Source organism: Anguilla anguilla, chromosome 13 (genome assembly GCF_013347855.1).
Source record: "Anguilla anguilla isolate fAngAng1 chromosome 13, fAngAng1.pri, whole genome shotgun sequence".
Taxonomy (NCBI): domain Eukaryota; kingdom Metazoa; phylum Chordata; class Actinopteri; order Anguilliformes; family Anguillidae; genus Anguilla; species Anguilla anguilla.
In genome coordinates this window covers 25,614,721-25,632,770 of record NC_049213.1, presented here as the reverse complement: position 1 = coordinate 25,632,770, position 18,050 = coordinate 25,614,721, and the positions used below count along the sequence as shown (strand labels likewise).

Genomic DNA, 18,050 nt, shown 5'->3' with positions numbered 1-18,050 from the left:
GCTCTGGTAAATGTACACCTTTGCCTTTGAAGGCATCACCAAAACCTTAATATCAGTACAATTATGCAACATAAATGTAAGAAATTTTTCAAACCTTTTTTAATTTTATGAGGTAGAACATCAAAAACGGCTACTTGTGAGAGCTGCAAAAAAAAAATTTATTGGCCAAATTTACTCCAAACATTCACTGTGCACGCATGGCTCCTGCACAGAGCAGCAAGTAGGAAAATATGACAGGTGGGTTAAAAAATTATACCACACTTTCCCATAAAACTGCATTTACATTTAAATTTAGAATCATGAATATAATTCTAATATATTCATCAGTGTCCATTGTCCTCAGTGTTCTCCTTGGGTCTTGTTTGGTTTATAGAATATTGAATCATTTTGAGTGTGAGTAGCTAATCTTAGATGCCTGCAATTTTGATGTCTTCCACTGATATTAAAACAGTAGAAACTTCTCTATATTTTTAATTGATGTAGAATTGTGATTTATAAGATAGAAAGTTGTTTGTGTGCTATAATTCGATGGCTACAGACAGATAGCTATTCATTAGTCTGGGCTAAAACTGTGGAACTGACATTTCTGTCATTTCTGAACATGCATCACAACACCCACCAAATAGCACAAACAGTGCCCTTGTCAACCCCATGGCGCAAAATGGCAGTAGTACTTCAGATAACCACAGCCCTCTCCACATAAATGGCTGTAGTACTAGCAAGTAACTGTAGTTGACAAAGGCTGTATTTTAGCTCCTCTGCGAAGCAAAATACAGTAATTTACCCTGTCTTCTGTTTTCACTGTAGTGGTGTTAATAGTCCTAAACAAAGCCAAACGCTACCTCATGCCCTGGTACCTGGCCAGGGTCTGAAATGTCTGTGTTTATTCTAAAAATGTCATATACACTTTTTACTGGAATTCCTCAGCCTCAGGAAACAACAAAGGGTCAGGCAGACATTTCAAATGATTTATGTTGCACAGTCCAGTGTTCCTGACACCAATCGTTTCCAAAGGGGAATGATTTTCCACCATGGGGAGTAGGGTGGCGGCACAAAGTATGGAGGACACTGAAGGACAATCCTTCACAGAATCCATTGACATTTGTCATTATTATGATCTTTATCATTTTTCTTATTTAGCACGTGCCCATATCTGTGAGCATTACAATAAGTATGGAGCTCTGACCAAGGAGCATAACATAACCTGCAATAGCCCCTCAACTGCAATAGGTTCACATTCCAAACCTGTCAGAATCCTTTTCCCAGAAGGGTTAGAGATCCATAGATTTTTTTTTAAAAAGTCTTTTTTACTTTTTCTGTGCCACGGTAATTACCTTGGAGAGGACCACACTGTACCACACTCATATGCACACTGACAATATGCTTTTCCAAGCCTTGGAATCTGTAGCGCTCACACTCACGAGGCCCAGGGTTCCTCCATTATTTCTCATTACTTCCTCCTATGCAGTCAGCCATAAGCGCTTCTCACTGGAAGCGGCCCCTCAAGGGTGTAAAGAGGGGACAAAAGCAACTGTGTTAATTATGACAAGTGGTAATCACATGCTTAATGCAGTCTGGTGGGTAATGCTGTCATTTGGATCACTGTCAAGTGCAGCTGGCGAATGTTATTGCAGCTGAAATTAAGTTAAATGAGACTATGGGAATGAGTCAATGCACTCAATGTCAGACATTCTACAGCGCTGCATTCTAAGTACGCTGCATGGAAATTAAAGATGTTGTTTGCAGTTTTTTAGACTTGTATGACTTATGGAGAGAAAGTAATTTAATTAGCCAGTTGCACTGGTCATCACAATCCATTGAATATATTATTATTTATTAATTAGTTGGCATTTTATCACAAATTTAAATGGAATATATTTGCAAGTATAATGTGTCTAGCATAGAGGGGTAGAGGGGTCCAGGCTCACCTGTTTTTTTGTTCTACAATATTGTTTAATCAAAGTCCTTATTCACATAGGCTATACAGTACATCACCTCACCTAATTTAAGAGGTTAATCAGTTGAGGGCTAATTTAAGTCATTCTATATCAATAAATCAGCAGTTCTCTATATATCTTTCTGCCCACCCTAATCACTGGTCAGTCTCTGTGCCTCTTCCAACCACTTCTGTAATGGCAGAGCCAAAACCAACTTTATTTAAACTCGGTAAAACAATTCAATTGGACATTATAAGTGCATTTTTATTTTAGTTATTTTGCTGGAATTCCTTTTGGTTTTTTTTAGTTTATTTTAATGAGTAAAAAAAAAAAATTCACACTGAGATTGTAGTACACAGTTCCTCATTCCAACAAATATCTTCAATGTATCTATAACAAGGGGGCACCCTTGTTATAGATACATTGAAGATATTTGTTAAATACATACTGCGGCAACAAACAGCTGAGAAATAATCGAATCTTGAAAAATGGATCGCTTTTAAAATTGTTATTCGCAAACATTAAAAATGATTACTGCTGGTGAGCAATTCTACTGCACACGAGTATGGTAAATTTTAGTGCCTACATGACAAACGAAAACTGTTTTTAATCTTTTGTTATAAGGATATATAGGACCAGACCATCATATAGTTAAAATCCTTGCAAAAACATAACATCCCCTGCGTGTAAGCATTGCTTAACAGGTGCACACATAAATCGATCAATTTTTTCAAGATTCGATTGTTGTCAGCTCGTTTTTCCGGTATGTTTTCAGTTAATATCTATGCAAAATATATGTAATAAGGTAACATATTTCATGAGAGCTATTTAAACTATTTTTGTATTGTGAATGATAATTTTTGGCGATGAATCTGGTTAACAATTCGAGCCAATGGGTTTGAAACAAACGCTTGTCTGACGTTTTCTGGCCATAAATTTCAGGTCGGACTTCTGACTCTTGGCTCTCCCCAACACTGCGCGTTTATCCGGTACATACGGCCACCGAGTGGTAGCAATGTGACACGCAACTCCGCGTCCAATCTGTTGCAAAGATATACTAGCAGTATAAATACCAAGATGTGGGCCATTTATCGCGCGCGGACATAGAAGCAGGCTGGTTGCTGTATTTGCTGGACTGATGCCTAGGATGAAACTGCGTGAGCAGTCTAACTCCAGCAAGTTTTCAAAAGATGTAAAGTGGAATAAAAATTACGCAAGGTAACCAATATGTAACATAGTGTAAAATGGAATTTATTTGTGTACAAAAAATTGCAGGTATGTATGTTCTAATTATCTGGATTTGTGTTTATTTTTATTATTTTTCATAATTGTTTTCTTCTCCCTTTTTGACAGTTAGTAAACTGGAAAGTGTATCTTAATTTAATTTGTGTGTGAGGTGTCTTGTTATCTTTTGTTGGTCAATGGTGTTTCTCGTATTTATTTAAGTATTCATTTTTATTTTTAGAGTTAGAAAATGTTGTGCTGTTTATGAGAAGGCTGTCGATATTATTTGTAAACCAATTTGCGCTTTTTTCCCTAGCCTTACTCAGGCGTTAGCCTGCCCTGGTCGGCAGAGAAGATGACTCCATGCAAGTCGGAATTAAATACTGATACTTTGTTAAAATGTATGAGGAGAATTGGGTGATCGGACACTCTTTCCTGACACCTGTTAAGTTGCAAACGAAGACAAAACCGCTTAAAATACCAATGTTTGATGGGTGAAACGCGTCAGCAAAACCACAGGGATAAGGTCTTATGAACACTGATACTGGATAGTGTTCAATCGCGATGGAGGGTGTTTTAAAAGATCTGGACTTTTGGTCTATGAACGAATCCCTGAGTAACACAACTCTTGGCAACGGAACCGGAGGCAATCAAACCGTGAACCCTTTGAGGCGCAACGAAGAAGTAGCCAAAGTAGAGGTGACCGTGCTCGCCCTGGTGCTGTTTCTGGCTCTGGCTGGCAACGTGTGCGTCTTACTCGCTATCCACACTACCAAGCACAGTCAGTCTCGAATGTACTATTTTATGAAGCACCTCAGTATAGCGGATCTAGTGGTAGCGATCTTTCAGGTCTTGCCACAACTCATTTGGGATATCACATTTAGGTTTTACGGACCAGATATTCTCTGCAGGCTGGTGAAGTACGGGCAAATCGTTGGGATGTTTGCCTCAACCTACATGCTTGTTTTGATGTCAATAGACAGGTGCTTAGCCATCTGCCAGCCACTGCGCTCCTTGCATAGGAGAAAGGACCGCTTCTATGTGATTTTCTCCTGGGCACTCAGCCTCTTGTTCAGCGTCCCTCAGATGTACATCTTCTCCATGAGGGACGTTGGATCCGGGGTGTATGACTGCTGGGGGGAATTCGTGCAGCCCTGGGGAGCCAAAGCGTACGTGACGTGGATTAGTCTTTCCATCTATATCATTCCGGTGGCCATACTGAGCTTTTGCTATGGACTGATAAGCTTTAAAATATGGCAAAACTTTAAACTGAAAACAAAGAGAGAACATTGTATTACGCTCACCACTATGGCTTCAAAAGGCACTGAGCTTTCGCGGGTGAGCAGCGTAAATCTAATCTCCAAAGCAAAGATCACAACTGTGAAAATGACTTTTGTGATAGTCGTGGCATATATCGTTTGCTGGACTCCCTTTTTCTTCGTGCAGATGTGGTCAGCTTGGGATCCTGACGCACCCAGAGAAGGTAGGTACCCTCTCAATTATTGTGAGGTATTGGTTAATTGATACTCCATCAGAGTACCTAAACCAGCAGACTGGCTACAGGTAACTCCGGTTGATATAAATGTAAGCAGCCTGACATTGACTACGAAATAGAATGTAAATAGCTCATTTTAATACAAATTCGATTTTTACAATTGTCATATTTTAAATTAATTATAATATTAATATTGATCTCAATATATAAATCTCATCTTGAAGCGAGAGAACATGTTGTTAGGCTACTTTCGATACTACTGAAATACACACACGTGTGTGAGAGAGAGATAGAGAAAGCTAACTGCAGATCTGACAAGAGTTTTATTGTTTTACAAACAGAATGTTAGTATTAAATTAATTTAAATTGACTTATGCGATCAATTACATTATTGTAGCGTAAAAACGGCAATGTTTTCTGTTATATACTATTAAAGAACACGGACTGTACAGTACACTGAAAAACCGTGTCATGCTCCAGATATTAGCAACACCACTAAGCACAGCTTGCAACACTTTTAAAAAGTTGTGATTTCTCCATTATGTTACGTGGGCGTTTTCTAGCCTATTCGTTATACATCCAGTCTGTTTTTTGTGCTCTCGTTTTATGATGGATTGATTTTTTTTATTGAATTGAATTCATATAGCGCCTTTCATCTGATAATGTGTAAATAAACTCGCTTAATCTGCCACCAGTGTGTAGTATTCATATCCACGTGGCTGCCTTGTTAAAATAAATGATCACTTTAAATCAAAGACAGTCTGTTTTGTTTAAAAATAAAAAATAAAAAAATAAAGATAAAAGAAAGATCCCACCAAAGCTAGTGAATATCCACGCAGTTGGCACAAGGCAAATTAATTCACGTTTTATAGAGCTGTTTGCAGTCATTAGGCCTATGTCTAAAAGTGTGCGGCTCAGGCTAATTTGTCCATTTTTACCTCGTTGAATTATTCGGCATTTAACTCGGAGGAGAACTGCCCAGTTCTGTATGACTTGCCTTGAGTTAATCATTCTTCACTTTATCCACGACTGCTGCATACAGAGTAGTTGTTGTTACTAAGTAGGCACGTCGAAATGCACCGCATTTCCGTGCTTCGCCCCAAAGCGCTTCAAACCAGTCCCTGTGGGAGCGTGTCTGAACGTCTCGATAGCTTTTGGTATTGCCGCGCAAATATGCTTTCATGTCTTGATTTTAATAGGTAAGCATTATATCTTAATTTCAATCGTGCACGAAGACTACTCCAAAATTGTAGAAGGTCACCAAGTAAGGTTCGTAACGGCTATCTGGAATGCATGCATTCGAAGGGAAGTACAGTAGCTACATGTGTAAGGCTATAATCATTAGTTGTGTGATATTAACAATAAGTAGTTTGAATGAGGTATTTTACTGAATGGCAAGAATATTAAATTTCTGTTTTTTAAATCCTCTGTGTGGGCCATGGCTCATGGAAGAGTGTGGTACTACGAAGTCCCCAGCATGTATTCCACTGAAACAAATTCTACCACCATCCTTCTGCCCAGGCAATTTTTATGTCCACAAAAATCTAGCGAGGCTACACAACGCCCTCAATATCTGTTGCACAGCTACTACATTCCCACATTCCCACATTCCAGCACACTTGCAGCACCAAATCACAAAGCCGGAGTCATTCAGATAAAGGAAAAGTAAATATACAATAACATCAAAGGATATCCTTTTTCATCACAAGCATCCATTTGTTTGGGCTTGAGCAGTGACATTTCCTTTCAGGAGTTCCGTATGTTCTTTTTAAAAAAATCAGAAGTATCATTATGAGCTTTCTTTTGAAGAGTACCTCAAGATATTTTAACTTTATGTTCTAAAGTACTGAAGTAAATGACCAAGCACCTTACTTACCATGGAAAAACATAACATGTATACAAGCCAAAGGCCTAATGCACTATGCAAAATTAATCTTCAGTTCAAATTAGTTTGCACTGATGTGAGGTGTAATTTAATGTAATATCTTTACTCAAGTTGAGTTCATTAGAGTGCTTGAGATTATTAGTGAGTGTCATGTGGTTGGTCATATGATATATTGTCCATGTTGGATGTTGACCAACGACAAGAGTTTGTAAGATTAGATTAAAATGTGTTTGTTTACTTGTATGTGCAGGCACGTGTGCGTGAGAGTGTCGATGACACTTTTTGACATGTGATTGTGTGTGAAATCTGTGTATGCACATATGAGGCCATGTGTGTGCAAAAGTGTCTTTGTGGTTGTGTGATTACTCAAGCTCATCATGTATCATTTGGGGTTATCTCGACTTCTAATGCACAAGAGCACACCTCTGGACAGGATTCCAAGCAGTACTCTAGTGTGTCTAAGAAATATTGAGTGCCAGACTGGAGGGGCATTAGGTATGACTGTAGTAAGCCTTTGCCATGATGTTTATGCTCCTCATAGCTACAAGTCTCCCACCTACTGGAGTGTAAGAGACACCCTTAAGCTACTGAATGTGTGCTGAGGATATATTGTGCATGTGAACATTGGTCAGAAAGGAAGACAGAACATTAAATGTGTCCTCACCTGTGAGTAAGAAAGTTGTATGCGTATTTATGCATCTTGATTAAAAGAGGGTAGAACACATAGTTGAACAATGTGCCCAAGCAGAAAATGAGATGACTCTTAGCAAAGAAACTATTGACATTTTTAATTTGTACTGAGCCATAGTGAGCCACACTGCCTCTGTTTAGCATGTACAGTAAGTCTGTATCCACTGGGTGACCTTAATTGAGCATAGGAATGAAGCATTAAAGTAGCCTGGTCTGGAATGCCATGGTAGCAGTCTAGACTCCACTTCACTCCTCTCCCCATCTGCACACATCATGCCACAGCAGGGGACAGTGTGAGGTTTTTTCCACCTCTGGAAACAGGTGGAAAAGAGAGGGGAAGAGGAGAAGATGTGTTATGGCCAAGAACTCAACTTTAAAATGTAGAGAAGAGTTCGCGGGGACCATTGTAACTGTGCCATAAAGTAACTCGCAACAGATTATCTTGCTTCAATCATTCCATCCTGTAAAGGAAAAAAGATGACCTAGGCTAAATATTTTCAGGTGCAGTAAGCGTCTCATTCTGCATGTGCGCATCAGGCTAGTCCCAAAAGTAACCTGTAGGTCCATCTGCGATTGATTAGTGTATACTGAAGTGCAGCGACAGCCACATCAGCTCCCAGATGGAGTTAGGATGGAGCCAGGATCATTTAAACACCTGTACCATACAGTACCATATAGCAGCTACGCTGAGATTAATTTCCCTTATGATGAAATAGCAGTAAATCCAACACTGATGTGCAACATCTTTGCCGTTTATTTACTTCCTGGAATTGCATTGCTCAAGGGATCCAGAGTGTGGGGGCTCTTTTAAATCACAGCCGAATGATAAAAATATCCCACACCCATAAGAAAAACTGCAAGTAAAACAGGATTAAAATAAATCAAAACAGTTTGCTTCCTCTCTTCATACTAAACATGGTGAACTCAGCAAAAATGCAATCCTAAAATGGCAAGAAAATTCAGCACTTTTAACTGAAGCCCCATGTGGCTTTAGGAGGAGGAGAGCACACACAGTGATACTCATACCTGCACCTGGATACACACACGCACGCACGCACACACACATGCACACACACACACACACACACACACACATGCACATGCACATATACATTTTTAAAAAACTTTTACTTCTACATTTAATCTGCTATAAATGGTGCGTGCATGAAATTTGCTGGGGTGTTTGCTGGTATACAGAGTAAAGTTCATTTAATGTATTTTTGTTAGTATTTTAATCTAAGGTCGGTCACATTTTTACCGGTCCATAAACCTTTCATGCTGGGTACAGCAGTGGGTTAGCCAGGACTGGAACAAAGTCAGTCCGAAGGGATGCGTCAGGATTGTAGCTGCCACTGCGCGGCTGTTATCATCTGACCCTTCACGCGCACCTTGAGAGCCCCAAGCTGACTGCTTGTCTGTTTGTCCTGACAATTTTCACAGAAGGAGCTGGTTGATGCACTGCCCAATCCCCCTGGAACACTCACTTCCGCACTACGTGCCTCCCTCCATGTCACTGAAAGCCTACAAGGCAAAGACGGCAAAGTATCTGATGTACGATAAGCCAAAGTGGAAGGAAGTCGATGTGACTTGATGTGAAATACAGCTGGTGTATTTCATGTTGTGTGTAGTGCATGGTTTGTGGCAATGAACAATGTTTCAAAGTAAAAATGAAAAAGCTAAAAGATGATACTTGGGGACATTTTAAAGCTCTCAAATGTATATTGGGTTTTGTTAACTTTAGCTGTGTTGCTTTAGTAACATTTATTCATTCTTAATTTAACTCTCCAAACTCTTTTTTTCAAGGAAACTAGCACTTGATTTGTAGGGACAGATGTTGAAAGAATTTAGGTCATTGTCAAAGTTACTTCACTCTCATGTTATCTCTAAAATGTGTTTTTCACACACACACATACACACTCACGCACACACACACATACACTTGGACAAAATTCCAAATTTTTTTCTATCGTTTTTGTCACAGAATATGAAATATTATGTCTGCTGAGTAACAAATGATAGTGCTTTCCAAGTGGAGTTTTATTACCCTTTGACAGATTAGTGTAATTTATTGTATGATTATGAAAAACAATGTGCCGTTTATTGCACCATATGTCCTGCTTTCTGTCTACTGAATCTTGTATGAGTAGTACAGAACATAATATAAGCACACACACTCATGAACACATCCTTCATAACTGTGAATTTTAATGCTCACTTGATTTGTGCTGAGGAAGGGCTACGCTGTGTGCACTTGACAGTACATCGAGACATTGTATATGCATTACTCAGATTTTTCTGGGTTCTAGGAAATAACGCTTAAATTTTAAAAAATACATTTTATTCATGATTTTGAAGCCATGCTGACTTAAAATTGGATTTATCCATCTTCCAGTACATAAATGTGTCAACTAATTGAGGATTTGAACCGATAAGGACATTAGTCCACAATCCCACATAAATGGGAAAAAAATCTTTATGGTATTTTACAGGCTTTCCATGGGAATTGCACGTGATCATTTTGTCATTTTAACATCCTGGTTTCTTGTATGTGAATGAGCTTTGTGTAAACCTAGAACAACACTATGGGCCTGATTTACTACAACCTTTAGCACACACAAAGCCTTTTTTCTCACACAATAGCACAACCAATGATTCATGGAAAACAAATATCCTGGTCATGTTCCTGGCTTTGCACGTTCTGAAAGTCTTGAAAGAAAATGAGGCCCTATATGTTGAGTGCATACAGAAAGATACAAGTAATTTTCAAATATAGTACCTAACAACTTTAACGCTTTCATATTTTCTGTACACAGATGTACTGCTTTCCAAAACAGAACCCATGAAAAACAGCATGAGATGTTCCTTATGGGCTTAATTGTTTTAGTGAAAGTTGTGCCTGGCAAAATTTCTCATCAATGTCAGCATTTGCTGTACATATGAAAACCTACAATGCAATCCGTCACACATCTCAGCTACAGTGTCATTAAACCCTTTTTAAAATGAATTTCACTAGAAAATTATTGAATAATTCTTTTACTCTGTTAGAATGTCAACAGAAACTGGAAAATAATAGGATTTCGGTTTGTCTGATGTGACCTATAAAGATAACCTTGAACCTTGAACCTGCATTTGGAGAATGAAAGGGAAATGCAGCATGTAGACATAATTGGGAGTCCGAACTGCTGGATGGCACTTTCAGTGAAATCAGCCTTTTGCCTGGTCTTCTCCTTCCTCCTGTTACAGTAATGTCAATTGAGCTCCTAGAGTAGACCACGTTTACACCGGCTCATTTTTCCATCTTCCAAGAGACTTGTAGAATTAAACACACCTTCATATTAAATGACACTGAGACATTTTGGTTTCATAAATCTCAGTTTGACATCTCAAGGGTAAATGAACACTTTATCAGGTGGTGGAAGTTCACCATGATCTCAAAGGAGTCATAGGACAAAGACAAAAGAAAAGGTTAGAAATCATCAAGGAGAGGCTAAATGCAGAACAGCAGTCAGTTCTGTTAATCTTGAAGTAATTCACCAAATGTCAACTCACCAGTGGGGTCTGCATGGCATAAATTTCATCCCACACACAATAATGGGGGCTGCTATATTTCACATGTCACTGCTGACAAACTGTAATGATCGCATTATGCTTTCTTTGTGTGTGTGTGTGTGTGTGTGTGTGTGTGTGCAATGTAGTAACAAAAACTTGTTTGCATTCAAAGAGTAGTAAGATGATAATTATGGTGCATGACCAACTGTAGCATTATGGCACACAGAATGGCAAACAAAATATGTTGTAATTAGTGTGTTGTGCTTGAGGAAGTGTTCCACAGTAGTTTTTTTTTTAATTTATAAAATCCGATTTGAATTTTGCTAATGGAATGTAAAATGTGAACATTATTAGCACCATAACCAGACATAACCAAATTGTTTGCCAAAACAAGTGAAGTTACACATTTTTGTATCTTAATCCGTAAGAAATATATGTAACATATTATTCAAGACTATCCATTTAGTTCTAGAGTATATGTCATGTCTTTGGTTTTCTTCTGATTTCCAGTCTATTGACTAATAGGTGCACCTTTTGCAGTTTAGTTTCCTTTTTTCAAGTTAGCTTAATTTAGATGTTTTACACCACTTTTCTATCACTGATATTTTTATATTTCTACCCATACATGTTGTTATATAGTTATATTTGATGCTAAACACTAATGTACATAATTTAACTCAATTTAATTTCAGTTCTGATAAGATTGGGATGTAAATACATTTGAAGCGGTTTGGTCTGTAATTCCATTCATCTTATGACTCATTTACCTGTTCAGCTGGTCAGAGTAAATTAATGTATGGTCCCAGCTGTGGTGTATATTGAAGTCATGATGCTTTATTTTGTCTGTCAATATCCTTTTTTGTAAAATGAACTATTTCCTTACCTCTCCCCCCTGCACTGTCTGCCCCCAGAGATGCCCTTCATTATTTCTATGCTGCTGGCCAGTCTCAACAGCTGCTGTAACCCCTGGATCTACATGTTTTTTGCGGGCCACCTATTCCATGATCTGAGGCAGCATTTCCTGTGCTGCTCCAGGCGCTACCTGAAGCCATCCCAGTGTAACTGCGAGCGTGAGTCCAGCCGCAAGAGCAACTCCTCCACCTTCGCCATCAAGAGCACCAGCAGCCAGAAGAGCATCACACAGACCTCCTTCACATGAACCTCCCAACACCCTGCATTACACCCCCCCCCCACTTTCTCCGAGCAGGCGTCCAGAACATGCCCCTCCCCTCTCTTCCCAAACATACCTCCACCACATGAACCTCTCAAACTCCACACCTCTTCTCTTCTTCACCAAGAAGACTTCCACCACACTTCTAACACTGTACCTCCTTTCTGCTTCACCAAACAGACGTCCACCACAGAGGTCCTGCAGCCAGCGTCCTGAAGCCTGGGCTGTTCTTTCTACTTTTTAAGCATACTTCAGCGATACATCGCCATGACATCCTCTCTCATCATCCTGTGCAAAGGCTCACTCAATAATATTGCACTACTTTTTATATATACCATCTAGAAAATAACGAGATGACTAAATAATATTTCATATATCTGTGTATGTAGCTGTTGTACATGGTGTAGATTGCAAAATTGTTTATTAGAAACTATTATGAAGAACACACACTTAGGTTTCTTTTAAAAATATAGGTCCTATTTATCTAAGCTGTTCATCCTTTGACAGTGTCTGTGTAGGTTTGTTTCTGGGCGTGTTTAATCTTTAACAGAAAAAAATTGGACAAAGCAAAAAAAATGAAGTTCTATGGGGACCAGTAAAAAGGTGGGAACATAAATTAGATGATTATTCTGACATTACACAATGCTTCACTTAAGGAGCAGGTCACATATTTGTGTTGTATTGACCTGGGATGTAGTGGGTTTGCGTGTCAGTGGAAAACATTCATGATGGTAGTGGTCGTCTGAAAAATAGAAAGGTATTTAGATAAAGGAAAATTGATACTGTTGGTTTTTAAATTCGATATGAAGGTACTTTGTCTGTAACTGCAGTTTGTTGTTGGATCTTCTTGTTCCTATTGTCCTTACATTAGGTCATATGGATTTACCATTTGTACATTTTAGGAAACATTTCACCGCAGGGTCATTGCAAGATAAAATTGTTTACCACATTATTTGTGTTTTCTTGTCTTTTTATTAACCATAAACAATCATAAAGTTTTATTTTCCTTTTACTCAAACAATTCTTTGGGTGTTGATATAAAAAGTGTAATTAAAAAAAAGTAATATATGTAGAACTTCATTCCACAATATAGCCTTTTTTACATTCAATATGGCCACCCTAAGCCCTTAAAATATAATTGCATAGAGAACACATAAATCAAGCCTATGCAATTGTATGATTAATGAAAAACACCCATATTTAAATACATGAGAAAAATCAACCGGCATTTCTTGAACAGATATAATGTCATGCATCCATTACATGTCTTATAAAAAAAAAACATAAATTACAGTAGAAAGTAAACCAGGTGGCCATCATGTAGTGGAGGTCAATTTGCGGCTTTTATGGTAATATTGAGATTCCACTTTGCCCATGGGGTGACTTGAACTTTTCAACTTCCTTTGTGAACATCAATTTGTATTGTCTTTACATAGGTCAGATAGCCTTTAAGCCATATATATATCAGTTATTTATTGAATATAAATTGTATGTTATGTTAAGAATGAATTAACTATTTAATATTAATAACTGAGGAGACTCAAAACTAATTTTATGCTTCCATGTGTGTCTGTCTCCATCTGTCTGACCATCCATGTAAGTTTACCAGGTCATCTGACAGTGTTTCTCTTGATACCACCTAGTGGTTAAAAAAGTTATTACATTAAAGGGAGGAGAAGTGATCAAGCTGAAAATGATTTTTTTCTTCATCAATCATTCTCTTCAGTTAATATTTCATGTCTGTTTTGAGGACAGAGCATGTTGTGGATTAGTATAGCAGTAGACAGCTCATATTTCAACTAATCACTTTATCTTTGTTTTCACATACTAAATGCAAATTCTGATTTCAGCTTTGACCAGCATGGCCAAGCGGAGTCATATCCATTTAGGTAATGTAGAGTCATTTACATTGGCTTATTTTTAAAAGCATTTTTTGTCTAACATGGCAGAACAACCCTATGGTTACTGAATAAATAATTAATGAACACATTAACACATCAAGGATCAACACAATAAGCAATGTCTTAGTTGTGTAATATGAAGCTAGTGGGGACCTGCCCACCACTGCGAACCTGGCGGCAAAGCATAATCTTTCAGTGCACTGCGTAAAAGCGATCACACTCAAGCTGAAGAAGTGACCAGCCTTTCAGAGCAGACACACACTTTGACAGGATAAAGAGGGGCTCAGGCAGGGAAGTAGTGTAGGCAGTGGCACCAGTTGTCAGAATGCCCCCCCCCCCCTCCCCGCAAGAAAAAAAGAAAGCCAATCTAAACTTCCTTGCGCAGAGCCACCCGAATGGTGCTGAAGACCTTTCCCAGCGCTTCGAAGAGGGGGTCGCAGAAGGTGTGGACGCAGATGGAGTACATGCGGCTCAGGCACTGGTTCTCGATCAGGCAGCACTTGATGCAGGGCATGACGGCCCAGATGTGGCAGAAGGAGATGCAGGCGAACAGGAAGCCCCACAGCAGGGACACGGGGATGCCGAAGATGGCCGACAGTATGCGGTAGCACCAGTACTTGGACACGGTGAAGGTGGTGTAGCTGGCCTTCCACACCCCGTCCAGGCTGTGGGTGCCGTCCGGCTCGGCGATCACATCCTCAAAGTCTACCTGGGGGAAGAGGGGGCCCTCAGAGGGTTAATCAAGTGTGAATAGTAAGTAACAATTCCGTATCTACTCACCTTTGTGCTCCAGTGGTAAATCATCTTTAAATAATTCTTCAGAAAGTTGTTGTGCCATGGGGTTCTTTCAATGAAGGAGCAGTAAGTCAATAAAATGATTTTTTTTAAAGAATATGAATATGAATATTTCTAGATATATTCAACACATACAGGAGACACAAAAACAATATTCTCTCACTATCTGCTCTAATGTTTGTCTCTTGACATTCCGAACCGCACACCACTGGTGAATTCTAAGTCAATGCAGTAATCTGATTCACTTGTTAAACAGAGGACACAAAGGTTGGGCATGCATTTACATTTATATTGCACAGGCCACCCAGTGTTATAGGAGGAACATGGAGGAAATGTCATTTGTTAGGTAACAGCTTCTCATTTCCATATTAAGGAAAGGCCACATTCGATCGCAACGAACAACAAACTGAGAAAAAGACTGCAGCATTGAGAAAAAGGGTCAGTAAGATTATACCACAGCTTCTTTATGTTATACTCCTGCAGTGATTAAGTAAGCACTCAGTTGCTAAGTAACTAAAACTACCGTTTCTGTTTTACATGATATATACTGGTAAATGCATTTGTTAACACAGTAAAAACAATGGTGTGAAGAAAGCATTTGTCAAGTCTGTTGTACAACTTGCCTGTATGGAAGGCTTGTGTGCCAGGCTTGTTTTGTGTACTGGTGTAATATACATATGCACAATACATACAAACACACATGAGTGTGAAATTGGGCACTTTCTGTTGTAGAGAAACTTGAAATATTATCAAAATTAGACAAATTTGCAAGTCTTAGCATGACTGCTAAATAATTTAATCTAGGAAATATATGGTATAAACAATGACCATAACAAAATCACACAATTTGCAAAAAAGGCCAAAGCAAACAGGTTACTGAAAATTATCATTGGAAAAGCCAAATAAGCAAAAGAGGAATTAATATTCTAATGAAATCTGAAGTTCTAATGAGATTGTATTAACTTTGCAACTATTAAAGGGGAGTAGCCGGTTAATAGTTAGACTACAGAAATGTAAGTAGATTCCAGTTAATAAAGATTAAAATTCTCAAAATTATTTTTGTTTGACATCACTTTAAACATCTCCAAAAATCCACATAATTAAAATTTTAAAAAGAATACACGTAAAAAGTAATTCCATAGCATAATTAAAAATGCAATCCAAAGAAAAGCAAAAGCAAACTGACTTTTCTGACCTCGACTTGCCCAAATAAACACCAGAGTAGACTTCAAGCTATTTTTGGCTGCATAGCTGCCACAGACTACAGCACAATATCATGCACAGGATGCATGACTGGATGGCTTTGAGCATGCACTGTGAATCCTCAAGCTTCAGCAAAACCAGATCAGCCCTCAGTGCTTTGGGGCGTACCTTCACCACATCCTCATTGATCAGCTTGGGGTCCCGGTTGATCAGGTCGATCTCTTTGATTTTGCTGTCCCTGTAGATCTTCCTGTCGGACGCGTTGTACTGCTCCGCCATGGCTGCAGTGGCAGGGGTGGGGCCTCGGGTAGGGGAGCGAGAGGAGTCAGTTCACAGCGAGAGCGAGAGCGAGAGCGGTCTGCCAGCAGCCCCCAGACCTCTGCTGCTCTCCTGCTTGCCTGATGGCACGTCTGAAATGCCAGTGGACAGCTGGCGCCGTCAGCCTGTCAAAAAAATGGGCCCGACTCCCAGTGCCCCCTGCCATCCTCCACCCCCATCCACACCCTGGGCCCTCTCACTGTGTGCATAACTCACAGCAAGAAAGTGCTTCTTAAAAGGGGAACCCAGGCCCCGTGTCACATTTCACACGGTGCTGCCAGGTCAGCCATGCCATGCTAGCAGGGTGACATGATTTTCCACCCCAAGCTGATGCTGTAGGCCACTGGCAGAGCTGGTCTATGTATTTCTATCATGAAATTTTCATTAACAAACTGAAATAAAATCCGTTCCTTCCACCTGTAGGTGTCACTGTGTCTGGTTAAATGAGGAATCGTAGTGGTGCGTAGTGGTGACGGAAACATTCCCTGTAGGTGCAGGGCAAGAGGTTCCCACTGTAAGTGTCTAATTGAATTATTAAATTTGTGCATGTGCAGCAAGTGATCTTTATCAGTAAATACAATAAACTATTCTCTGCCAGTAAAATATGGCACAATTTATTCCTGGAAAACCACTGGGTCTCTGGATTTCATTTGTTCTCATTGGGGACGTTTTGATTTACATTATTGTTTTGATTTCAATCTGAATGGCTTGTTTCCTGAAGAAGCTCTGGGGCTGAACATGGCCATCCTCACTGTGTATATGTATTCAACAGATTGAAGCAGCAAATTTATGAAAGTGACAGGTACTGAAAAACAGTATGTGTTGATCAGGGTTGGATGGAGCTATATGAATATTTAAGGTGTCTTTCATGTCAACATTTACAATGAAATAATATATTTGGTACCATTCATTATTTTCTATTGTCTTGGTGTAAAAGTTATAGTAATGGAAACCAATACACACACACACACACACACACACATATATATATATATATATATATATATATATATATATCATGCTTAAATTGAAGCAATAAAGCCACAGATAAATAGATATTTGTTTTTCATGGAAATAGCAGTGGTATATATTTGTTTTATCAAAAATTTGCCGGGTTCAAACCAAGCACATCAGTACTGTCACAGGTTACAGAGTTGCTTATTGAAAGATAAAGTTCAGTATTCCCACTTTTAAAAGGAATTCACTTTAGTCTGGGTGCTGTTTCAGGACACAGTGGACACCTTTTTTTCTCTTTGCTCATTTAAAGTATCAAACTTTGATATACAATGTCAGTATTTCTCTCTCTCTGAAATAAATGCCATAAAACTTGATCCCATCCCTAAAATAACTGCATTCCTTATCTTTCACAGATGAACTATTTTAAAGTTAGGTTTACTAGCCATTTCAAAGTTTCTTTCTCTCTCTCTGAAAATGACCAAACAGTAAACACCAAAAATTAGACAACGGGGTCTATGTGATGTGAGGTCATGTTATCACTTCTGGCAAACTCTGTACGGGAGTGGTGAATTTGGATCAAATGGAGCACAGGGGCAGGAGCCAAGCTAATTAGAGGAAATAGAGGGGGGGGGGGGGGGGGGGGGGGGGGGGGGGGGTGAGCCTTGATCCCAGGGGAGGGACAGAAATAGAAGGCAGTACATATCGGGCAGGGTGTGATACGTCGGAAACCCCTCTTACTTTTTACAGACACAGACCAGACGTAGAGTTCATAATGTCCTCAAATGGCACACAAATGCAAGTGAATTTATTCAGAAAGTGTTTCTATGCTGAATTCCTCCTAATAAATGTCATTCAATTTAAAAACTTTTTTGTTGTTGGTTTTTGCTTTTCATTATGAACATATTTTCACAAAATCCTGCATTTA

General features: G+C 39.1%; 2 protein-coding genes across 3 annotated transcripts; one reads left to right on the top strand and one right to left on the bottom strand.

The window, feature by feature from the left end:
- Window positions 1-2,935: 2,935 nt before the first annotated feature.
- Window positions 2,936-12,901, top strand: oxtr (oxytocin receptor). Of its 2 annotated transcripts, XM_035386949.1 has the most exons (4): window positions 2,936-3,212; window positions 3,478-4,644; window positions 11,692-11,850; window positions 12,132-12,901. In XM_035386949.1, exons 2-4 carry the CDS (start codon window positions 3,726-3,728, stop codon window positions 12,260-12,262), a joined length of 1,209 nt encoding a protein of 402 aa, XP_035242840.1. In that variant the 5' UTR covers window positions 2,936-3,212; window positions 3,478-3,725; the 3' UTR covers window positions 12,263-12,901. The 2 variants fall into 2 exon arrangements, with proteins under 2 accessions (XP_035242840.1, XP_035242842.1); XM_035386951.1 differs by having other exon boundaries at window positions 2,938-3,212; window positions 11,692-12,274.
- An 838-nt stretch (window positions 12,902-13,739) lies between these two features.
- cav3 (caveolin 3) lies at window positions 13,740-16,243 on the bottom strand. The gene is made up of 2 exons (XM_035386952.1): window positions 16,019-16,243; window positions 13,740-14,561 (listed from the first exon to the last, which is right to left on the bottom strand). The coding sequence occupies exons 1-2, from the start codon at window positions 16,127-16,129 to the stop codon at window positions 14,220-14,222; spliced, it is 453 nt and encodes a 150-aa protein (XP_035242843.1). The 5' UTR covers window positions 16,130-16,243; the 3' UTR covers window positions 13,740-14,219.
- Window positions 16,244-18,050: the final 1,807 nt, after the last annotated feature.